The sequence below is a fragment of the Anser brachyrhynchus genome (assembly GCF_964034855.1).
Source record: "Anser brachyrhynchus genome assembly, chromosome: 15".
In the NCBI taxonomy this organism is placed as follows: Eukaryota; Metazoa; Chordata; class Aves; order Anseriformes; family Anatidae; genus Anser; species Anser brachyrhynchus.
In genome coordinates, this window is record NC_137733.1 from 11,958,690 (window position 1) to 11,984,270 (window position 25,581).

A 25,581-nucleotide genomic window follows, 5' to 3' on the forward strand; every position below is an offset into this window, starting at 1 on the left:
CTGAGACAGCTGGGGAGGCATCTTCAGTCCAATTTCTCTGCAAGCGTTCAAGAGGTAAGGGGTGAGGTGTGGCCAACTCCTCTGCTGCAGGCTTATCTGCTGCATCCAAGGCATCAGGGTAAAATCTCAGGCAAGCTCACTATAGAATATGGTCCCATATTCTGCCCTTACCCCACCTGAGAGCTCAGTGGACATGTCCAGATAGCGCTCGCTGCTGGATCACTCATGTTTGCAACCGGAGCACCCATGCAGGGCTTCCCTGCATCAGATGCCAAATCTTCCCCATCCCTCCACAGCTTTACAGATTTGCAGCGTTTTATTTTTGGAGCACAGAATTATGAAATCAGCGATGGAGATGGGCTGGTGCCGAGCAGGAAGAGGCATCACCAAATGCTCACACTTCTTGGTCAAGTTTGATCTAAAGCTCAGCAATGTCTTCGGCAAACTCCAGAACAAAAGACATGACCTCACTCCGGAAACATGTTCTTTATCTGGTGAGACAGAAACTGCCTGGCCCCGCACAGGTCTCCAACATAAAATGGATCGTTCTTTAATCGCAATTTAATTAAGCTAGAACAAGTTGCCATGAAATCAGCCTTTTCCATGGACTTGGTTACAGCATTACTTCCCAGTCACTCCCTCCCCATCATCAGAAGATGCTGCACCAGCCTTTTGGCCCTGTGTCACCACACCGTGAAAATAGCGTAGAGATCAGGACACCAAGAACTACCTTCACAAACCATCAGAAATAGAAAGGGCTTGTTCCTTTATTCTTTCTCTAAAAGTTATCAAAAAACACGGAGAACCAGTCTGATTTCTTTCTTTAGCTCCCTTCCGTTCGAATGGATTCATTTATTGACTGCAGAAACCCAAGGTTACAGGAACACACAGCCCGAGCAATGCCAAATGCAGTATTTCGAGCTGATTGACCCTAGACGGGGAAAGCCACTGAGGACTGACTCCTGTCATTTATAATTGGGGTGTTTCAAACACCTATTGATCTTGCAGCCTACACTCACCGTGTGGACTGAGTGTCCCGGAGGCACAGCAGCTCGAGGGGCTGCCAGGAACCACCCAGAGCTCACCCCAAAACACAGGGGATGCCTTCGGCCGCTGAGTGTAAGGGCAGGAAGGTGCTGAGCGTCTCTCCCATGAGAACCCCGACGAGCTCAGCTCACGTACCTGATGCCGAGTTGACCACAAATGAAACTTTTTTTGACTTGAGTTTACAAATGTAAACATTTTCTGTTACGCATGATGCAAAATGAAACAGCGCTTCTTACTCGTTCTTTTTTGAGGGGAAAAAGAAAAAAAACAAAAAAACCTGACCAAACATTTTGCACAAAGCACTTAGATGGAGAGGAAAAAAAAAAGACCAAACCACAACTATTTAAAATTTTATCAGCCAGCCTTTTCCACTTGCAGTAAGGCTTGCTCCCTTGCCGTTCTGCTTCCCCTGCCAAAAGCAATGCTGCTGCTTTAATTTTTGTGAGAAAGCTGCTGCTGCCGGGCTAATTATAGAAGCTTGGATCAGAACCGTGTTGAAGGCAGCTTGACAGAACCAGCTGTTAAAATTACAGCTGGATCCTAACCTAGCTGTGAACATCCAGTTTCAGCTGGCGGTGGTGCCGCAGCCCCCCGGCAGCCGGCGGTGCCAACACCTTGCTCGGCCGACTCCACCCCCACTCAGACCCACGCGTCCTCGCCTGCGATTCTGGCTGCCTACGTGCTTTAGAGGAGCTGAAACCATCAGCACGTTGCTCGTTGCTCCTTGATTTTCCTTGCACACCACCTATCTGTAAGAAGAATATCGATTTCCCTCCATCCCCGCGCACCAGCACTGGGCCACTGCAGCGCTCACGGATTTCCTGGAGAGCGCAGCAGCAGTCCCTGGCCTCTGACCATGACCCAGAGGGGGCTGTGTGCCTGTACAAAAGGCAGAAAAAGTAAAAATGCACCGAAGTTATTTCTAAAGGAAAAGCTTTTGCGTTTGCTGCCTTGTCCATTGTTTTCTGGTGCTGGTACCGCATGCTTTCCTTTTAGTGACGTGGGGAAGCGGCACAGCACCTTCCTTGGATTGTAATGGACCCCATTAGGTGGCATCCCTTTCTCAGAGGGGTCACCCTGTGTGAGAATCAGCCCTTAAAAATGTTACTGGAAAGCACCGAAAGGCTGCTTCAGTCCCTGGGTGCACGCCGCCACCCTGCCGAGACCCAGCACATCCCACCTATCACAGGGACACACAGCATGGGCACGTCCCCGTCACCTGGGAAAAAAAAACAAGATGACAACCATGCTGTGATCTCCCCTTGCATCTTTCCTTCTGGTTTTGTTAGCTAAACAGCTCTTTGATGTGCCTTGTCTGTGCAGCAGCATGGTCTGTGCTTGATGCTTACACCACCTGTACTGCAAAGCAGGCTGCTCTCGGAGCCAGGGCTGCGCGAGGCTCTCCAAAAGCACTGGGTTTGCCACTGCTGATGCCTGCAGCGGGTGTCATTTGTCTGGCAGGAAATTACAGGGGAGGTTATTTTATTTAGTGGTTTTTTTTTCCTGATGTACACCTTTCCTTACCTCTACCTCTGAGCGCTGCTGTGGGGTTTTTGCTTTCGGCTCAGGATGAGGCTGCAGAGCCAGGCGAGGCGAGCTGTCCCACAGCACGCCCCACGCCTGCTGAGGAAGAGGAAGCAGCAGCCCTTTGTTTGAAAGCGATGGCTGCATTTCCCTCAAACCGCCAAGGAGATGATGGGGAAAGGTTTCCTGAACCGAGTCCTGACGGGGAGTTGTGTAACATTAAATACAGGGTTAAACCTGGAAGGCATAAAAAGGTGACTGAGCATGGGCAAATGGCAATGCAGATGCTTTTCTCCCAAACCACAAAACACTGTGTCTGGGCTGCAAAAAAAAAAAAAAAAAAAAAAACCTATGGAAATCTCAGCTTGCCACCTACCAGCTCTGAGGGCTGCTAGGCCAGCAGGAGGAGCCCGGGGGGAAGGATGCTGACCAAAGCTGCTCACCAACGCTCCTTCCACCAACTTTTTGTGTGTGACCAACCTGCCTGACAGCCCGGACATGCTCCAGCCAGCCACAGAGGAGGGAGTATGAGGGCTTTGAGCGGGTGCCGTGCTCGGCGCTCAGTGCCACGTCCAGCACCTCTCTCCTGGGTGCTGCAGTGCCCGCGGAGCCTGGCTCCCGGCATGCGTCACCTCCCGGCCACCCGCGGGTGATGTCAGTGAAGAGAACAGAAGCCCTGTCTGTGCCTGCATGAGAAGGAGGTTTCACTGCAGGACCACTCGCTGGAGGGAAGCTTGTGCTTTAACCCCCTCCTGGCCACCAGACTGCGGTAACCTCGACGTGCAGCTTTAAAAACTGATTGATTACATCTCTGAAGTAGCAGCGTGTTGGCGGGCATTCAGGTTTTAGTGTCAGTACAGACACCCACACACTCACCCCTGCTAAATGCTCTTTGATTATAATCTTGCTGGACCAGGGCTGCTTTTTGCATCTGCACACCAGGGCACATCCGTACGGCATCTGGAGCACAGACCCAACCCCTTCGTAATGCTCTCGTGTGCCCTTGAAACGCAAGGAGTGACATCATTTGCATCATTTTGGTGAGGGCTTTGTCCCTTCACTTGCCCCCCAAGTTTGTGCATGCCACCATCCCCACTGCTCCAGGCACACTTGCTACTCTTTTCCTGCCAGGCACCAGCCACAGCTCATATGCTCAGTTCTGCCAAAGAGGTGCAGCATCCCTGCTGCCCATCTTCGGAGGGCAGCCCTCACCTCCCTCAGGGCACAAAACCAGGTTGCAAGGGTATAGCAATGCCAAACGGGAATCGCTCCTGGTTTCAGCTGGGGATGCTGAAAACGGAGCCAGAGCTATGGACGGACTAGCCAAGATCTCACAGACAAGGGAAAGGCTGAGCACAGCTTTGTAACAACATTTTGCAGAACTCAGTAAGAGCCAAACCTGGCACTTCAGTTCAGCCAGACACCGGAAGCAGCTGCTGGGAATTTACTGGAAACCATGATTTAACAGAAGGCACCAGTGACGCAATCACGGTACGCACACCGAGCACCAGCAGGCATCACACTGTCATGACTTCCTCCCACAAAGAATCTTTGCTGGTGTCTAAATCTCAGTCGTGCAGGACTCTGCATGAAGTTTCAGCAAAATATCAGGCTGTCCTTAGCTTCCCTGCTTTTTAAGCAGCACTCCTCTTTTATTTCAATCTCCGGGCCCATGAAAGCTCTGCTTGCAGGGATGGGAGAGAGAAGGGCCGTACCAAAAGCACCAGACTGTGATGGATGCTCTGCAGGTCACTGAGCACGCCTCACCTTCCCGATGCACGCTGCAGCCCTGCCTCAGTCAGCACGACGGAAACAAGAGCTGCCCATCAAAGAGAGGCACCAGTGGAAAACGCCAGAGCTGCGCTCAAAGCCCAGCTCTAATTCTCAAGCCTTTCAAGCAAAAGAAGAGACTTTCATCCATTTTGCAGCTATCATCAGATAACAGTGGCATTAAAAATCACCCAGAGCAAAGCGGCACTCCTCTTTGAGGCTAGGCGGTAGAAATAAATTAACTGATTTCTTTGTATTGAAAATTCCTCTCTGTGGGCTAAGGTCAAGGCTTGCTAAAGCTTTTGACAGCTCTGTTGGCCAATCAGTCATGGGTTCACTGAGGTTAAATAAAGATTTACATTCACAGAAACTGCTGAAAAAAATCAGATCTTTGGGTGGAGATTACAGATGAAACCAGTATCTTCAGAAGTTCAACTCACAAAATGGCAGAAGAGCCCATTATAAACAGCCTTTTCCTAAATTTCTATATATGGTGTAAATCAAGAGTCAAGTCACTGGCATTATGGGAAACTTGCCAGCATAAAAACAGAAGGGGAGGAAAATAAACTCTCTATTTGCATGGTTCTATTCACTTTACAGACACACGACGCAGGCTGCGCTTTAAAGACTACTTATAGCTCTGCATCATCCATGTGGATCTTAAGACCTTTGTGGTATTCAGAGTCTAATGTAACTCAGTGTTTATAAAGTGACACTTCAAATCTCGCTGCTGTCAACAGAAATATCGCTAGGATTTGGGGGAGGACTTTGGGTTTCATGAACACAAACCATTGCAACTGCTTCACAGCTATTTCTCTGCTGCTTGAAATACCAAACAGGTAGCGCAGATTATAAACTCACTTTTCCTGGTGCTTACAGCCTGATTAAGAACGGCTCCAAGTTGCAAAGCCAGTCCCGTCGCTCACCAGATTAGCTGCAGAATTTAGCATCTGTGAGCTCCCTGTGCTCACGCTGCAGCCCTGCAAGAAGCGGGCAGGCAGAGCCGCCGCGGCCCCGCTCAGCCTGGCACAGCCGCCTGCTGGCACCGAGAGCTGCTTTGTCACAAGGAGATGTTGTGAACTGGGGGGGCAGGAGAGAAGAAGCACTGGGAAAAAAGTGCTGAAGTATTTATATCCCTGGCCACGTCACACAGGAGAGGGGCAGCCCGCCTACGGCTGCAGCGTGGCCAGGTACACCTGCCTTTGCACCAGAGCCACGCTGCTGATCAGGCAGCTCGCTGCAGACACAGAGCGAAACCAAATCCTGCCCCAAAAGAATTTGCACCACAACACTCCCCTACAGCAGGCACTGGTGTCTGCTCATCGAATTGGGTGGGCTACTGATGACAGCCTCGGAAATGTTTATCATTTTTATTATCAGCGTACATAATTTTAATATATTTATATAATTATATAATTTTTGTTGTTACAAAAAATAAAAAAAATATCACGTGGCTTTTCTTATCTCTTTCTCGTAAGCTTGGTGTCCTAGGGAACCAAAGCTTATGCAAGCATTGCCCGTTCATCTTCCCCTCTGGCTTTTCAGTGTCTTGGACAATCCCAACCAGATGCAGCTGTGATTGCTAAATGCTCCACTTCTCCTTGCTTATAAAACAACAGGATAATTCACATGCTTGCAAAAGAAACAATTAAGCTGACTTTTTTAGAGCCACTCTTGCAGCGGGGCAATGCCTCCTTTTTTTTCTGAGCGAATGTCGCCTGCCTGCCCTCACCTTACACCCAACTGCACTGCAGTCCCGCTCTGCGGTTGTGCAGCGCTTGTCACCATATTGCCATTGTCACCCGGGGAAAGTGAGAAGAGCTCCACTGGACTTGGTGGAAACAAACAGGAACATCAGCCAAGGATTCGTCCACAGCGGGTTGTATGTGGTTGCAAAAATACAACCATGAAATAATCTTGTCAGTCTGCATGAGAGAAGCTGAGATGGCATCAGGCTACCGTTCTGAGCACATCAGCTCGCTCAAGCCTTCCCAGCACTAAAAGCAGCTCCTCAATCAGCTGGTAACACCTTTGCAAGAACAGAGTTTCGATTAGACCCTTTTGCTTAACGTGCTCACCAGCATGTACAGGATGCTACAGGAATCACCTACGACACTGCTGCCTGCCTAGGAGGAGATGGTTTCACACAACAGATTTCCATCATCTGTTTCAGGTTGTTCCCACACTCCCATTTCGTCAGGCGTCAGGAGAGGATCTCATTACCCACGGCATCGTGATGCTCTGAACACAGACCGGGTCTGATGTCAAGGCATTCAGAGAGCAGAACCCAACGCAAGCTTCAACAGAGCAACACACATTCACACCAGCCAAGGACACAGCCCTCACCTGCGAGCAGACAGCCCTCAGAGAAGTAGGACAGGGCCAAGAGGCCATGCTCACCAACCCTGCTGATAAACATGACCAGCCACCAGCCTAAAACCTTGGCTGCAACCCAGGGAGCTTCACCTTGAGGCCATGAGCCCCCCTTCCCACCGGCATTGACCCCCCAAACGAACAAGAGCTGGGGCTCCGTCCCCTGCCACGCAGCAGCATGCAGACCCCCAGGGCCCTCCATGCACCCACCCGTGAAATGGGGCTCGAAGGCAAACACCGCCCACCAATACACTTCACTCCTCCACTGAAAGCATTTGCATCAGAAAAGCCATCTTTGCCCAAGAAGTCAACATTTCAACACACGTTGTTCAGACACAGCAGCAGCAGGAGGGTGCAGAAACCAGAGTACGCATTCCCAGCAATACCTGGAGAATTCACCTTCTGCAATTTCATGCCATTCCCGTAGCCCCCAGGCCATACACTCCCCCGTCTGAAGGGGGAGTTACCAGAAATCAGAAAAGGAGAGGGGGGGAGAAAAAACAAAACAACAAAACCCAAAAAGCCACCCTTGCCTATCTCGGTGCACGACCCGCTGCTGTGACCCTGACACTGCTACAGGCCCTCAGCTGCGACGTTGCAGATGTCTCTTTCAGAAAACCTTTGCAGTAGCATCAATTTCTTTTTTGCTCTAACTGCCCTTCCCTGCGAGGGAACAGCGGCCAAGCCCAGGAGGGCTCTGTTGCAGGGCAGCGAGTTACTGGCACAGCCACGTACGTGGAGAAGGATGCCGGCGAAAACGCCTCTCCTTTGAGCAGCACCAGAGCACGCTGCAGCACAAACCAACCATCCCTGCCCCCCCGGCTCCTCAGGACACGAACCTCCCCCCACAAAAGCCCTCTCCTCTCTCCAGCACCCCCAAGACCCTCAGGCTGTGCTCTGCCAACTAACCAGGAGGAGCGGGAAATACGTCAGCCTCCCAGAAGCTCTCAGCTTACCACGATTCAGAACTCATCCTATCAGACTGGGCACTTCTGGCAGCAGCGATTTGACCTTCTGAAATTGCCTGTGACACTTTTTCTCCCCCACCCACAAGGGAAAGGTGGGCAAATGAGAAGTTTGATAATTCTCTAGCTGCCTTTTGAAGCTGTGAATTCACCAAAGCTGGCCACTTCCTGCAAGCATCTGATGATGAAAGGCAAAAAGCATTTCACAGGGAAAGTCCAACCACCTTTCCTTTGCTGCCGTTGTGAAAAGCTGCAACCCTGCCATCTCCCATCTCCTCCCTCCACTCTGCACTTTCACCCTCTCTTCCCACAGTCAGCCACAGCTCAGAGGGCACAGCCCTGTCCCTGGCCAGCCAGTCCCGTCCCCATCACCTCCACCATCGGGTCCTACTGGGTGTGCTTGCCAAGCCAAGGGGATGGTGCTGATTCACGCAGCACATCCAGCTCCCTCCTGCACAAGCATTTCCTTAAGGACTGCGTGCATTAACATCTTAACAAACGACAGCAGCAGCCCTCTAGCTGGTGCTTTATTTCTGTGCTCTGGTTGCTTCTGAGGCCGAGAAAAACACGGGGCTGAAGCACGGCATCGCTGTGTCACTGCAGGCTCACTCGCTGAAACAGGGAAGTGACAGCAGAGGATGAGGTCTGTCACTTAAAATAATTGGGTTTAAACTGCAACACTGCTCACCACTTTGTCTGATCACGCCCAAAATAAACCGCATTACATCACTGCAGGTCAGGCTGAACTAACACGGGTATCTTCCTCGCAGTGAGAAGGAACATATTCACATCCCGTGTGTTTGCTCTAGTCCTTTGCAGCCTTCCAACTGTGCAAGCACCGGGAAAAATTAATTCAGATTGTTTCCCAAGTTATGCAAGAGTCACATGGAATAGAAAGTGCACAGATTTTACTATTTCGGGGTGTTCTTTCATGTCTCATGATTTACTGTGCTATCATATTTGCAGACAAATACAAATTAACACATACGCAAAGGCATCTCTGGGGTGTTGAGAGAACACAGGGCAAGTGAACGGACACCCTCAGCCAAATATCCACCCTTCGGAGCTACCTGGGTAGAGCTCACCCTTCTCAGACCTCCGCAGTGACAATCAGATCCAGTCCACGCTACAGATACAAGGAATATAAACCAACAGAGGCTAAAGCCACCTAAGGCCGCAGCGCCACCGTATTATCTCACGCTGCGGAGCAATAGGCCGCCACCCTCAGACATATAACCACCAATCAAACAATCAAGGCCTTTTCCGCCTTCCATCCCAAAGGGCAGGGTTTAAATCTTCAGCCTGTGTAAATCTCAATTCCTTTGCCATTTTTACGGGACCTAGGACAATTTGCATCAGCTGAGGAGCTGCAGCCTCCCATGACTGAAGAACGAAAGCAATGATGCTTGCTGGCATTTACATCCTCCCTCCTCGCAAAGGATACATTCCCATCCCCAACGCCTTTGGGAAATGTCTCAATGTGAAAGATACGCAGCAGTATGTGCTGTGAGGAAGGGAGAACTGCTGCTCCCCTGTCCTACTAAAATGGAATGGTATTGGCATGCAGATTTGGTAGCAGCACGTTTGATCTGCAAATCTCCTGTTATTGACTGCTCTTCCACGACCTGATAAATTAACAGCGCTAGGACGTGCCGGCCTATTTATAGAAAATACAAGAAAGCAGCATTTGCAGCAAAGTTGCAGCAAGCTGCGTTTGGTGAAGCTGTTGCTTGCACAAAGTTCACCCCGTGCTCGCCATCTGTTCACACTGTGCTGGAAAGCACCTCCACCCTGGTCTGAGAGCCTGTAAATCACTGCTGAACCATCTCAGTGACCTTATTAAATAACAATACATGGCACAGATAATCTCTCAGCAGTACATACGTCTTGTACGTCTGCACCTTACTGGTGAGGCTTTGCTCTCCTGGGCTTGGACTCTTTAAGAAGACCAGTGAGGCAGCATCTCTCTCTCCCCCCATAGAGATGACCCTGCCTTTGTTTTAGTGTAAACAACATCAAGTATTTGGTCAAATGATTATTCATATGGCCTTGGCCACTACTATAGTTGGTAGTGTTTAAGCCAGAACCCAATCCCTCGTTGTTCCTTGTATCCATGGTGCTCCTCTGGCTCCCTGAGAGCACCCCCATCTCCGCAGAGCAGTGAGTTTCACAACCAGCTTTGGAAGGAGGGAAGTGCTAACAGCATCCTTGCTGGAAACAAGGAGATCAGCTCAGGGAGCAGACCAGCACAGAACAGTCTGCTCGGATGTGTGTGGCTTTAGCAAGGCCAGGGAAACACCACGTGTACGTTCAGGATTGCCTTGTTTGAACTTTGTACAATCAATCTGGTTTTAGGAAGCAGAATTCCTACTGCCTTCCAGTTCCCTATTACATACCCTGCCTGAGAGACACTTGACACAAGCTGCTTGCTCTCTGCAGCTCAGTGTCTTCCACACAGCAGCACCCTGGGGAATCTGCAGCATCTCCCCCTCCCAGCAATGGTGAGGCAAAATGCACCCACCAAGCAGCAACCAGCTGGAGCTCACAGAAAAGCTTTGGCACTGGACCAGCTCATTGCATCACAAGACAGGATTCGCCTCACCATCCAGTCGAGGGTCACTTCAAACCTTTAAATCTTCCAACAGCTACCGACTGCCAGTTCTCACATCCCCTCCAGCAGAACATCTCAGTGCTGGGTCCTGCATGGAAATCGCAGTTGGAAAGATGGCGTAGGAGGCAAAGAAAGAGGGGAAAAACATTCTCCCCAATGACAAGGAATAGTAAGGCAATAGCAGAAGGGAACTCAGTCGGTTTCACGCTGATTTATTCGTAGAATACTTTTTCAGATGCATCTTATCTACCTACCATCAATTGTGCAGATATTAGTCAAAAAAAGCTGGGACCTCTGTTGTGGTGAGCTTTGTCTGCATGGACTGCATGAGCACCCAGGGCTCACCCACAACGAGCACCAGACAACAGACCGACAGAACCAGCGTTTCCAAGAAAAAGGTGCCAACTCCTCTTACACAGACTGACATCTCTGTTCACCGCCCATTAGCTCTCTCTGACTGCCCTTCCCATGCTCAGCCCACGGGTAAGTGCTGTCACGACCCAAACTGTAAAGTTATGCCATTTTTTCCTGACAATCCTTAAGAGATTTAACACCAGGTAAAGCAGTTTAATTTGCTAATGTTAAAGTGAAGATCCAAAGATCTCTCTGCACCTTGGTGGTAATGGGAAGGGTCCGTCAGAAGCCAAAGGCAGACTTACAGGAGCTGACGCCTCCCTTTTGCTTTCTTCTCTTGGCCACATGCACATCCCCTTCTTGTCTGTGGCCTGAGATACATTAAAGCAGCTGCACCTTTACCAATTTATCATAATGCTCCCGCTCTGAAAACACTGTTCTACTTCCTCCACACCTTCCTTGGTTAAAATAAATCCGTTTGATAAAGAGTAATCAAAAGCACCCAAACAAACTAACTTTCAGCATGACATTTGGAAAGCATTGCCGTAACTGCTGCCAATCAGCAGCAGGGGAAAACATCCAAGCTCTTAAAGAACAATCACACAAACCTTTCAACTGCCTCGAGTTCCAGATCAGAACTTGACGGCAATTAATACCACCCTTCACTTCCAGAAGTCAGTGCCTGTGCCCCATTAAACTCCCCGAGAGGGGACAATTAGCTGGAGACTGACAGTAATTGAGTCAGTTCATTTATCAGAAGGGATAAAACCACCCTCAAACACATTAATGTGTGGGTCTTAAAATCAGTATTATTCTATGCCACTGCGCAACAAACGTATCAGTAGCATGAGGAACACAGCCACAGCATTAGTCAGGATTACCGGGGTGTAAATAATGTTTTGCCTCATGAAGTCTGTCTATGACGATCAGATTATTTAGCTCTAATACTACAGTCGAATTAAGAGCTCAAACGTATAAAAGGGTGTATCTAAGAATCGATAGCGGATCACCGAAGCATTTAATCACTGTTTTACTAATCTTCCTGCACTACCTGAACTCAAACTGACTCCTTGCACTAAAATCAATGGTGCTAACATACTCATTAATGACGGCTCATTCAGAGGAATGAAACCATCAGAGTTTGAAAAACTAACCCACGGCACAGGAGCTGGAAGCTGCAGCTGTCAGTGGCGCATGGGCTAACACCCAAAGGCTTCCTGTGGGAGCAAGAAACTCCCTACAATTTCAGTGGAAGTTCCTATAAGGAATCTTGTACCAAGGGAAAACGGCCACGACGGCAGGTGTAACAGTGTCCCCCAGAGAGGGGACATCTGAAGCAGGGGCCGTGGATCTCCAGCCATTGCTCCTGTCTGGAGTGAGGCTTGAGAACCTGCTTGAACATTCAACATTGCCCACACCAGGGATTTCTGTTCACAAAAGGTGTGTGTGTTTCCCAACTCCAATTTCTGCTGCCTTACATCACTTCCCATCACAGAGGGCAGTTTCCCGTTGGTCCAGGGGCTATACAAAGCCCTTTGGAGCTATGCATTGTCTCTGCATCCCACATTCGTGTCTCTTGTTTATACTTCTCACCAGCAGCCAGCGAGTCTGCCGCATCCCCCTGCCAGGCTCCCCTGCCAGGCTCCCCTACGTGACTGTCTCAGCGCTGACCTGCACATCTGACACTCCTGTCCTGAGACTCATTTCTCCAAGGTCTGTCAGTTCGGCTGCGATAGCTTCTGCTTGGCATCTACAGGCTCCAGGCAGCCTCTCCCCGAAGGACTTTCTGAAGACGAGAACACTGAATTTCTGACTAGGGTTTCGTCAGGCTGCCTGGAAAAGGATGTTACTCAAAACTGCTCAAAGATAGCATTTTCTTATTTTTATGCAATTGTTGAGCAAATATCAGAATGCAAAACTGCCCTTGGGATTGTAAAATGGAATTAAATCTTCCAACAAACAACAGAAAATGGACACCGACATCTCTATTAGCAATAAAATGTCTCATGCTTAGAAATTAGTAATCTAACACCCCTCCAGGGAATTCAGAATGGTGAGAAAAAATGGTCTAAGCCAACACTGGAGAGAAAGAGAGAGATACATAAATTTAAATGAGACACAAACTGGGTGTGAGGTGGGCAAGAGGGCATCCTTGTATCAGTCCCACCCCAGTGCATCCCCATTCAGGAGGTCATGAATGGAAAGCAATTGCCCAGATGCTCTGCGGCTCCCAGCAGCGCTGAACCCAGCACGAGCAGGCACATGAGGATCACTCCACACAGGGCGCATCCTCCAAGCTGCTAAGCTGGATCGACCCCTCCAAGCAGTGATAAGGGCAGAGCAGGGACGAGTGATGTGGCTGAGCTTCTTCTGCAAGTGCCAAACTCCAGCCTGCCTTGGATGGCACAGCTCAGACAAGCTCCTTGATAGCACTGGTTCACACCAGCTTGGCAACCTGGTGATCCGGCACCGTACACAACACAAGTCACAGTCCTGGGAAACAACTGATCCCAGTGCAACAGCCAGAGAACTGAAAACAGTGTCCCCAACTGAGCTACGTCACGCTGTCCGGCAGAAGCAGCATGGTTTGGCACAGGCAGAAGCACAGGTATGCAACCACACTTCAGGAGCCGTTATGGTAAAGCGGAAAGGGTAAGTTGGCACTGGAAGTCTGGTCCCCACCTCCCTGCTTTGTCCACAAGAATGAACAGATGACATCCTGGTTAGCGTCGCCAAGGTAATTTACACAGCTCCCATGCTGGATTTTGATGACGATACGATTCTCAGAGAAAACACACAAAACTAAAAAAATGGTACACAACCGACAAGGTGCCCATCAGCCTGCCTTCCTTGCCTCTCCTTCTCCCGCAAGTGTTGTACATTTAAAATGGCTTGCCACGTTCTCTTTTATGTTCTGCAGTTAATGGTGTTTGAACTTCAAAGAGGAGAGAAAACCCTATCCTTTCACCATGCAGTCAAATATTATGCAACAGCATTACTGAAAAGCTACAAAATATGTTGCTAAAATAAACTCCTGTTCAAGCTCTTCCTACGGTATTTTTCAGGAAGTTCAGAACACACTGCCCTTCTGCCCGAACAACACTGAAACAAATACTTCTCTCTAACCAGGTACACCCTCTTCTTGGAGTCAAAAGGAGTAATTGTGCTTAAAACGATGCATTTGCCTGAAGTACCCAGCTGAAACTGGGCTTTTATATCTAAAAGTTGCATGGTATGAAATGGCAACGTTATTCCTGGGTGAACATTATACACATATTGGCAGATAAATTCCAAATCTGTCTAGGAGACCAACGATTTATCGTTAATACAACACGTCTGACTCCAGCAGACTGTTTGGAAAACCTAAAATGTGCTTCGTACTATGCATGAATATGGATAACACATGCACATGCACGCACGTTACGTGCAGGTTTCATATATAGAAAAAAGCGGAGCAGAAAGACTAAACATAAATTGAGACTATATGAGATCAGATTTTAATTGAAGTTTTAATAGCAGCAAACTGCTGGAGCTACCTGCTTGTTATTAGTCTTGAAAAGCAGAATGAAAATAGAATTTTAACCTTTCATCTGTAACATGGCTCTTGGTAATAAAATTATCCCGGAGCCATGCATGCACATAGCTGGTGTCAACTCCTTAATATGCAGAATAAATTAAAGGCCACTTACATACAGCAAAAAAGTATCCAGTTAATTTCATGCGCTTTCGTGCCGGTCCTTATGCTGGTGCAGCTGCACAAGGAACCTGGCCAAGCCCTGCACCTCCTCCTTAAACTCTGCCATTCTTTAAGAAAACTGACTCATTCTCTGAACCTGGCCCTTACTGACCATTACCCCGACTGTGTCATTAATCCTACTTCATCTTTCCACAGCAAAAGCCACCGTAATGAGACAAACACCCTTACCTCCATTTTAATGTGCATTTACGTCTCCGGCTATCAGCAACAAAATCACTGGTACTTTACTGACTGTGGGTGAATAGCCCACTGAAGTCAACAGAAAGACTCCTGATAACTCATTTCTTTCCATCAGGCATTGACATTGCCAATATTCCCAATCAAATACATGGAACACCAGGCCAAATCTTGTCCAAAAAATCATACTGTCTCTTCCTCTTTAGTGCCATACAAGCAATAATCAATATAAAGAAAATAGATACAAGAAAAATGGAAGGTGCTGGACATCAAAAAACTTATCTGCCAAAAGTTTCTTTCACTACCTGCAGAATAAGGCTCCTGCTTCTCACTGTGAATGAATTCTTTCCTTTCGTATTTGGCTCTGATCCACTGTTCCCGCAGCAGTCTGGAAAAAAAGAAAAAAAGAAAAAAGTAGACACGGTCCACGATAAACTAAGGAGGAATCCACAATCATTAATTCTACAATCAAAATACAACTGTGATTTAAAAGTCTTCCAAAAATTAAATTGCACACTTTGGAGTCAAGGGCTTCTTCCACTGTGTTAGAGAGCAAATCAATTGTTTTATTTTATTGGAAATTTACTAAGACCTACAGATTTAGCAAAATAGCCCATTTCCACCCACCCGATCAGCCTCTGCACATAATTCCCTCAGTATAGGAACAATTTTAAACATAAGCTCCTCAGACTGGATTCTTTAGTAAATGGGATCATTGAATGAAAAAAAAACAACAACAACAACAAAAAAGCAATAAACATAAAAGAGAAAAAATTCTTTGCCTTAAAACTGTCAATATGAAAACCGAAACTTGGTACATTCAAACTTAGAGCCTGGACTGCTTACCCTAAGAAAGAAATCTATGACACATGGTGGAAAACATGTCTATTATGAAGTCCTCTATTCTTCATGCTGAAAATGATACCAAGACTTCCAGAAAGGAATAAACAACCCAGACGTTATAAATACATTTTTGTTATTTTATTTTAGCATGAGTACTGGAATTAATGAAGGACATAAGTAGTTTAAATCTAGAATAAGATAGCAATTGCTTCAAACAGCTCTAACTGCGCTTTGTTAATTGCACGGGAACCTTAAATAGCCCAAGCAGGCAGAAACACATGGAAATAACGGTATGTGTCATCCCAGCTTCACAGCAGACATTTAGAAGTGGCCTACACTGATGACAGTGAAAGATCCCCCAGCATCAGGCGTGTTCTGTAAAACCCATCACACTTCAACACATCAACACCCCGCTAACGAAAACTGTTGATATGCTGAAGAATCTCTGCTTTTTTTTTTTTGCTGACCGCACAAATTTAACACTAGCTTCCCAGCAAGACACATTCCAGAAACGTTCGAAGAAGATAAGCGTACTAGTATTGCTTGTGAAAATTCATCTGGGGGCTACAGCAAACAAATAGATCAAATTTGCAAGATATTATTCAAACAAAACCGTGGGTGTAATAGGTTTCCTGGAAGTAAAGAAGGAAATAATCACATGTATTTTATCCCACCCATTGTTTCATCTCCCCACCGTTCTCCCACAAGCCTCAGGGAGCAACACAGCTTCGCTGCATCCAAAACTCAGCTGGGAGCCTCTGCTGTAACAGAAATAATGCACTGAATCTGCCTTTCCCCCTCCTGTTCCTGTTTTCAGGACTGATCTTTAGTTGTTACACACATCTGCAAGTTTCACTGTGAACTCGGAAGGCGAACACCCATCTCCCTTCTGCTGCCACCCTTTGCCACGCTCTAGTCTGAGGATAACCCATCCTCAGACCTTCACAGGGGGGTTCAGATGGGCTTCGTAGAAGTGTGCAAGGGGGTCTTCTGGGCTGAGCAGGATCCTCTTTCTTGATCCGATACCTACAACACTGTAAATGTAGAATGTTGTTGACCCAGAAGGAAGAATTTAATTGCCTGTTTCTATATTCTGCTGCTCATCAAGAAAGCTACAGAAACTTAATCAAACAAAATCAACATTAGTACTTAAATTTGTTTCTGTTCGTGCAATTTTCCAGCCCGGCTGCTGCAGACAGCTTGCTGTCACTGTAGCCAAACTTGGACCTTTTCAACAAGACAATTAGGAATTTAACGATAAGGAAGAGAATTCACACCACCCTCGGCTCCAGCTGACTTCAGTGGGTTCAGCAGGAGCTGCAGCTGTTCAGAGTCCCTGAAAGTCAGCCTTCCAATGCAAATGTTTAAATAAGGTTCATGCGCAGCAATGGGAAAACACTCTTGCTCTATAATGCAAATATTACAACAGATACACTCTGCTGGTCTTACGCCTTAGGGAACAGTGCTCTGCAATGACTTATTTCCCATGACGCTGTAAGTGACAGTGGTTCAGTATCTCCACAGCTGTTGTACAAGAGAGCACAGATTTATCAGTCATGAGGCACCTAGCCCAAGTGTACATCCTGAGAAGCTGCAAAAAGCTCTCGGTAACCTCTCCCAGCACTTGGGCCAGGCCACAAGTGGCTCCAGTGGCAAGTGCTATGGCAGATAAGACTATGGCCACGCTGCGTTCCCAGCTCACACAACTTCCCACCACCTCACACATTCTTTCTTCCTTCCTCATCATCACAAACCCGGGTTCTTTCAGCAACAAATTTCCCAAAAATCAAGTTACACCAAGCAGCAGCCTGCAGTTAGGACGACTCGGTGCAAGGCCAGCAGCTGCAGCTTCTGCTCCAGTTGTTATTTATAGAAAGCAGAACAGCTCTAGCAAAAGAAACTGAAACAAAGGCCCAAGGAGGACGGCGAGGAGTCCAGCACCTCCTTACAGGAGACTGAGAGGCTGAGCAGGGACTTGACCATACTCAGTACCATGGACCGGAGGCAATCCTGCCACAAAAAAAAAAAAAAAAAAAAACTTTTGAGTCTGGAGTTAAAGCCTAGTGTCACTGGCAATCCTTGCGTGAATCTAAACAGGAATTTGTCTCGGTATCTATGGGATCTGAAAGCAATCAGAGCTCAGGGCCAAGCCAAAGGTCCCTAAGCCATATAGTCCCTCTACTGTTTCCATTAGACTTCAGAACTGATCTCCATTTCATTTTAAGTATGCCTTTGGGGGGCTTTTAGACATTTGCTGCTGACAGAATTCTCTGTTTTAGTTGAAGTGTATTTTTCTTGAGGTTAATTTGTACGTAAATAACCCGGGGCAGATATCACATGCCTAATACAGGACACTACATCCAAAGCCCCCTTTGATTTCAACGCTCGGTGAACAGAAATGATTGTAGCAGTAGCCTTATGGTATTTTATTGCATTTCTGGTGATGGGATGTGCAGCAAATAGGCAGTTTGTATTTGTTAGAAAAATATAACCATCATTCCTGAACTGCGGAGACGCACAGCTTTCAGGATCAAGTCCAAAAGCTTTAACAGCCCACCTAAAGTCTGGCAGGCTGCTGCTTACAGGGAATGTGTCATGGTTTTGGCAATTAAAACAAAGCTCTTTGTAATTACCAGGATGAAAACCTGGGAGCAAAGGAAAAAAAATAGGGAAAGATTACATTTCCAACAGAATAGTAGCTGCCCACCGAACGGAGCAGGACTGCGTGGCACCAAGGAGGCAGTGGATCCAGAGGCCAACAACACACTGCCAACACCAACACCTCCAAATCTCATCGTAGGTACTTGTTTGCTTGCCTGGCCACCCACACGAAAGCACATGGCCCCTGCCAAAGGATCAGGGAGAAATGATTTAAAAGAAGTCAGTGGAACAGCTTTATCTTGGTCCCACATACTCAAAGCCTTTGTTGCAGAGCACAAAACAGCACAGGAAAGGCTGTTCTTGTGTTCCAACAGTTTGATATCAAACTGTGGCTGCATGGCCTCACTGTGCTCCACACAGGAGTGCTGGTCAGCCAAGTTTACAGTCTCCAATTTATTGTTAAACAAGACCTTCAGCAGGGCTGGCTTTCCTGGGGTGCTCTATGGTGCACCCACCACAGGGGCTGCATAGCTGCTGCAGCTTTTTGGACACGTAGGCCAGTCAAGAAGCCCCAGCCAGAGCTGTAAGCGGCCCAAAAGCCATTGAAGAGCAACCATCAGTCTTCTGGTGACGTCCTTGTAAGCCACCAAACCAGACAAAGACTAAAGAACGTCATCCAGGAACGTCTTTTCCGAAACCCAAATCTGCAGCATCTGGAGCTTGTCAGAGGTTTGTCCAGGAAAAAATTAAAAATGCTTTTTCAAAGGCAATTCTGTGGACATGGCTATGCCAAGTTTCTGTCAAAACTCTGTTTTAATGAAATTTTAAGTCTGAGTCCAAATTTTTGCTCATACAGTGCAAGGGCAGCCATTGCAGCGTAGACTAAAAGCCCTTCCAGCTTCACATCTTGCTCCAGCACCTTTTCCGATGGGGTAAGACAGCTTTCACTATTTCTGAGCCTTACCAGTGCAAGGGGAGTTGGGCATGACTCAAGCCATCACAGGAGGCTCCAGCACTCGGGAACCAATGAGCAGCCAGTCTTTGAGAGGCTGCGCTGCAATACCCCAAGAGCTTTATACCCAAGACATCAAGGCACTGTTGAAAGCCATGGATATAAGATCTGAAGAATCTGACCAATAAGTGGGAGCTGGAGGCAAAATGCTCAACCGTAATCATTAAGCCTTACTGGGATACATCCTCTCTCTGACTGATGCCTCACCTCATTCCAGATGAGGCAACCACACAGCACAACCCATACTGCCCCATTTTTCCTACCAAGGCACTTAAGCACACTGTACAGTCAGTATACTTAAGTGTTTTGCACGAAGACCAAATGTATGCTGCTCTGTGTTACTGAATCAAGCAAGTAAGCAACATGAACCACTGTTAAGTATTGGGCAGGGACATGGATGTACTTCCAGCATCGCAAAAGCCCAGCAAGAGCTTGTCTCCATCTTCTAAGAGCTTTCTGTCAAGCCTGTGGCTGAAGAAGGCCTTTCTCCTTCACTTTTACCCTGTGCTCGCACTGTATCCACCCCAGGAAACGCTACTGGTACAGCTCTCAATCTGCTGCCAGTGCACAGAGCTGGAACAAGATCACTCATGACCATCCAAAGAGCGATTCTGTGGTTTAAGTTCCTCACCCAACACTCTTTGGGTCAGCGCTGTGCTGGTGCATGAGCAGGGTCTGGTATTCTTTTCAGCCTCAGGGACTCCCCAGACGTACGAAACTTGGCTGCTCTGCACACTGCTCCCGCTGCATGGGCCAAGCTGTTGGCAGATGGAAGATGAAAGGAGAGGGCAGAATGGATTTTTTTGTTTGGTCTGGTTGTTTGTTTTTTTTCCTGTGCACAGCTGGTAAAATTTCCCTGGGCAATTCCAGAGCACCCCTCCAACTTCTGTAACCACTGCCAAGTTTCTGACAGAGCCAGGAAGCCACAATGGGGTTTCTGGAGGATGCAGAAGCCAGATGCAGCAGGCAAACACCACATATTTTCCAAGGAACGAAGCAACGTTACAGGCAAGTAGAAAAAAGGACAAGCTGGCTCCAGAGCACTTCTTCCCTCTCGTTCTGAACTTTGCAATTCTTCAAGCAACCAAGGCAGAGGGATTCCCAAAGAAAAGACTAAAATGAATGAACAGCCTGTCCTTATGGCTCATATGTCAGCATCCTGACGTGCTGAGCTTGAGAGCGGCTTCTACAAAGCATGCCCAGCCACCGCAGCCATCCAGCACGGGGTGTTGTAATTAAAAGCATCAAAGCCTCCAGATGCTGCAGAACGCAGGTTGGCACACAACAGCGTGGCGCTACTGGTGGCTGGAGGTGTTAGCCATGGCCATGCCACCCAGGGCTGCGAGCTGGGAACAGCTCATGCTGCTGCAGTGATAGGGATGCAGCAAGGCAGGGAGATAGCTAAATAGACACCCCTTTACGAGGCAGAGCTCCCCTGATCTTTGCTAGCATTTATCTACTGAAAGGCAGAGGGAGCCTCTGACCAGAGAAAGAAAAATACAACCTTGCACATCACCCTCAAAACATCCCCAACACACGACATACCCACAGCTGTTTGTACAGCAGCACAGTGTGTGAACAAGACCTGCTGCTGCAAGGGATCACAGCCACGTTGCTATTGCAGAGAGCACCTACACGAGCAGAACTTCAGGCTCGGCTCTGAAACTCGGGCATGCAGGCTGAAAACTGTCCCTATGCAAAATATCCACAAGATACAAGCACAGAGCAGATAAACCGTCCCAGAAGCAGCAGCTTGCAGGAGGACTAGCATTGCCTCCTAATTAAGAACAAAATTAAAAGCCTTAAATAGAGAAACAACAACAACAACAAAACCTTAGCTCCCCTTATAACTCACAGGTTATAAGCCTGGCCACACACATCTCCACCAGGCATCCGGGAAGGGCTGCAGATTGAGCAGCCACCCCAGCAGGGTCAACGTGATCTCGGAGACTGCTTTTACGGGGCTGTGGTTGGAGCTCAGCCACCGCTCGGCAAAGCTCCCCAGAGCGCAACAGCACCACAGGATGAAAGAAAAATACAGCAGAAGCAAAGCCCATGCTGCATTATCAAAGGAAGCCAAACTAAGTGAGCTCAGAACGAGCCACAGTCATTTCTGCCAGCCCAGCAGCAGAAGGGATGAAAACGCTTGTGGTCTGAAAGCTGGCTGAGCAGCAGGGCCAGCTTCCGCGTGCTCGCAGCCTGACCGCTGCGAGGGGAGCTGGGCGCAGTTCACAGCCACCTCACAACACGCAGCACGGGTCGGATGGCCCCAAAAGGACACGACAGCAGCTAGGGCTGGCACGCCATCACCTAATTGAATTTAACCGAGACGTGAGATGGAACAAAAACCCTTCGGTATGGGTTGCATACACGTCACTCCCATTATGCTCAATGCAATTATTTTGCAGCTTGTCAGTTGAAGGAGGTTAAAATCCGATCATACCCCTGAGTTTAGCATCAGGAGCTGCAGTCAGCGAGGATCAGTTGGGTGGGAGCCTCTGCCATTTCTGGCTCTTTTCTGTTCAGTAGCTGCCCTCCAGCACAGGAGGGCACAGCTGCCTCAGAGGTGTGCTGGCCTCCAGCACTGCCAAACGCCCACAGCGCCCAGTAAAGCCAGTGGGATGCATCTCCATCTAAATCTACAGCTTGCAGGTTGTTTTGAGACACAGGGAGACAAACTCCCCCAGCGCTGTCACTGCTAGGAGAAGCACAACAACTACATGAAGACCACCCTTAACATCCCAAGTACATGCAAGTCTGAAAACAGCACAACCAACTGCTGGGATTTTGGATCTCAGCGACACAAATGTGGTACTGGATCCTCTCAGGACCGCAGCACTCCGTAAGAGCTGTCTGGTTATCAAGGACAGCATCCACGTCACAGTTGCTGCTGGCATAGCTAGCAACTCCTCCTGCCATTTGGGTAGCACGGCGAGCTTGCAGCACACTTTTTCTTCTTTACATCAAGGAGACGCTAAGGAGAAGACAAGGGAAACAAGCATGAGTAATGCTCTGCCAAAAGACCGTAGATTTTTGGTTTAAACCCAACTCTACGGAGAAGCAAAAGAGAAATAAGCAGCAGTTTTCCTTTTGTAGATGCACCATCTTAGGAAGTGCAATCTATTTACTCAGCAGGATCCACGAAGCAGTGGATGCACAGGGATGACACGGATGCTAGAAGCATCTGCAAGGGGCACCACAGCCCTCATGGAGATGTTGAGACACGCATCATAAATCTGAGGCCACCGGGCCCTGCAGCAAAGGGATACATCTGCCCTGGGGAGACAGAGGCAGGCTTTTGTGCATGGAGCTGGGTGGGCCAATGGCATGCCAGAGCCCGTAGGAAAGCAGGCAGCCGGGTCAGGACAGGTCTTCCCATCCCTCCATCTGGGTGGGGAAATCAGTGCTAGGCAGAAGAGCAGCAATCCTGTCACCTGAGCACAGACAGGCAGACGGCAGGTCTTGTCCTTGACTGTCACAAGGCAAGTCCCCTCCACCTCCTCCAGCTGCCCAGTTTGAGGCATCTTTTTTCCATCACGAGTCCCTACGAAGTCATAGCCCTGACCTTTCAGACCCTCACCCACACAAGCACTTCTGAGCCCCCAAGAAACCCCACTTATTCTAGCGGTGAACCATCTTCCCCCGCCTTCCTCAAGTCAGGACCCAGGAGCGTCCATTCAAAGTGGGAACAGAAAGGTCTCAGCCTCCCCACATGGTCAAACAAACGTGGGCTCTTTCCTCTCTCCTTCTTGGGAGAGGCAGAGTTAAAAAGGAAAGAAAAGTCACTTTTGCTAAAGCTATTTTTGCTGAAGCTATATTTCCTCCAAAATAGAGAACAAAATAAACAATGGTGCTGCTATGTTGAGCTGAATTTGCATTGTCTGCTCCCCAGGATGAACACTACACACCACAGAGACTGCGGGGCCGCTCTGGCTGGGAGCTCCTTCCTGGCAGCTCCTCCTTGGGCTCTCTCCCACAAAGCACAGGTGCTGGAGCACGAGGAGAGGTAAGGCACCGAGACGTTTTTCTTGAGAAAAATAATCCTGGCAAGATAACCACACCACACTCAGAGCATGCTTCTCCACAACACACCGTGGCTTGGCCAACCCTCAAATCACTCCTGCAGTTGCAGGCACTGCGGAAGTTGTTGCCAGAAGCCATTTTAAGATCAAAACCGAGATCTGCCAACTGTGCACAAACGAATGATTTCTGTTATTGTAAGGCCAGGCAGTGCTGTTCACACCTGGGCCTTCCCACATTTAGCATTTGGGCATTGTTGAGTAGTGGGTAATGGATGCACCACCAATATACTTCACAGGGACAACGGGTGCCCTCTTCTTTCTTTTCTACAAAGGCTTTTTGCATGATGTAGGAAGACAAATATAGGATTAAGAATATAAAGTCACCTTGAAAATGAGCCGAGACTCTTGTGAACCCTTTGGCTCACTTTTGGTGTGATTTCAGATTTGGGGAACACAGCAGAGCCTTCCTACTCAAATGCTAGCATCTCACAGAGGGAGTCCTACAAATGCTTCCAATATTTCAATTTTAGGCACCTCTTAATGTCTGAATGCATTTCAGAGCCTCATATACAGACCAAGCATTTTCATAACACGGTGCTGAACAAAACCTCCTGTTCAATGGTGACAGCAGTTCAAGCAGCAATCTCAGGGCTACTACTCACCAGTTTGCTAATACTAAAATACTGGCTCTGAAATTTATGCCCTCCAGAGAAGGTTCTGCAAAGACCGTTTTCACATACATTTAAAACTCCCTTGGTACACGGCAGGCTCAGGCCCTAGAAAACAATCCTGCAGAACAAACACCACCCGTTCATTCTCTCCTTGCTCCCTGGCCAGTACAGCACGTTCTGTCTGCTCAGCTGCCATGGTGTGTAAAGTCTGCCCCAGCTTACGATGGAGGTTTACGCTACACGGTAAGGGATACAATATCTTTTTGCTTGTCCCCATGGAGGAGATTATTTGTCATGTCAAGAGGGAAAAAAAAAAAAGGGAAAAAAATCCACCATTTTGGCACTAAAACCCAGCATTTCTGTATTACAAGTAACATAGCCTCTCATACATCAGATAAGCGAGCTATGTTTTGATGCAGAAGGGCTATTTGAAAAGGCAGAAATCAATGGTTAGAAATTGGCATTTTTGTAGCCTTAGGAATCTGGAAAAGTCTGGGGAACAGACAAACTATTGACTTCTCTGCATCATCTCAACCGGACTTATTAAATAAGATCCCATGCGTGGTATAAACTCTACCATATGCGTTCAGAAGAACAAAGATTTTCAGGGCCTTCTATAAATGAAACTCCCCTCTGCAGCGGAAAAAATGTATCATGCTAAAACTAAAACATTACGGAGGCTGCAGCTGTACAAACAAACAAATGTTGTTTACCAGCAAAGGTATTTACTTACTGACAGTCAAGAAATGTTGGCTTGTAATAAAATGGTGGCATTTTTGATTCATATTTTGCTTTTGCTACATTGTTTCCATTTGCGGCCATAAACTGTAAAAGAGAAGAGAAAAAAAAATTAAGAAATTTTAATGCTATTTCCTCTTGTCCTCCTTTGTTTCTACAGAGTAATAAACTAAGTGGGATGAGGCCTGTGTTTATTTATTAAAAGGCTTCTCTGTGTGCAGAAAGGATGCTGTAAAGGCTGTGCCTGCAAACCAAGCCTCAGAAATTAGCCCTGGAGACCCGTTGACACTCTGGCTATACAGATATTACATCTCTGATCCAGCCTGGCATTTCAGAGACAGGGCACAGAGGTGAAAAAGGAGCTAAAACTGTCGGTGCTCAATATCCCACAGCAGTCTGCTTAATACTATCAGGGTGGGGGTTTTTTGCTACAGATTTGCTGTAGGATAGGAAATCCCATCAGATCATTTCAGTCATTTGGGCTGCTGTCCCTCCTAGGAGCCAGGCCACCCTACTGGGCAGGGACTGCCCTGAAAATTATCACATCCCACTCCCTGAGAGCATCTGCTTAATGCAGTGCTGGGGATGGGTGCGCAACCCAGTCACACGTGCGCAATTTCCACTGGTTCCCATGACAGCAGAAGGCAGCACACAGTGGCATGTCCCACCTGCAGGCATAGGAACGTGATGGCTCCCAGAGATGGCTCCAGCAAGGTAATAACCTGACAATATGACCTATGCTGTTTGCTTTGGTGAGGAACACATCGCTTGTAAAAGGATGATTTTATTTTTGCAAAGCCATGCCAACAACCTCAAAAAGGAACTTGAAATATATTAAAAAAATAAATAAAATTATCTGCCCTGACAGCCCTTCTTTCCTCCTAACCTCTTATAAAAATGGCTAGCTGAACACACTGCAAACAAAACCATATCTTTTCCTATTCATAGATGTTATTTTATTTAATGAAAGTCACTTTACAAGCCTAAGAAAAACATCTCCTCCCATACAGCCCATGCTAAATATGTTTTGCCTTGTATCAAATGCCAAGCACACAAGCAGAACAAGCAGCTAAGCTTTTATTTTATTGTTTCTAAGCACTTTTTTTTTTATTACTT

The 25,581-nt window shown here is 47.7% G+C and overlaps 1 protein-coding gene across 6 annotated transcripts in view; it reads right to left on the reverse strand.

The window, feature by feature from the left end:
* Positions 1-25,581, reverse strand: part of ADAP1 (ArfGAP with dual PH domains 1) — a 70,218-nt gene that overhangs the window by 21,220 nt on the left and 23,417 nt on the right. For all 6 annotated transcript variants that reach the window (XM_080556719.1, XM_080556717.1, XM_080556718.1 and 3 more), the window contains 2 exons: positions 24,461-24,552; positions 14,884-14,966 (listed from right to left, as the gene is read on the reverse strand). In XM_080556719.1, the coding sequence (XP_080412845.1) occupies positions 14,884-14,966; positions 24,461-24,552 (175 nt within the window). The remainder of the gene's footprint in view (positions 1-14,883; positions 14,967-24,460; positions 24,553-25,581) is intronic.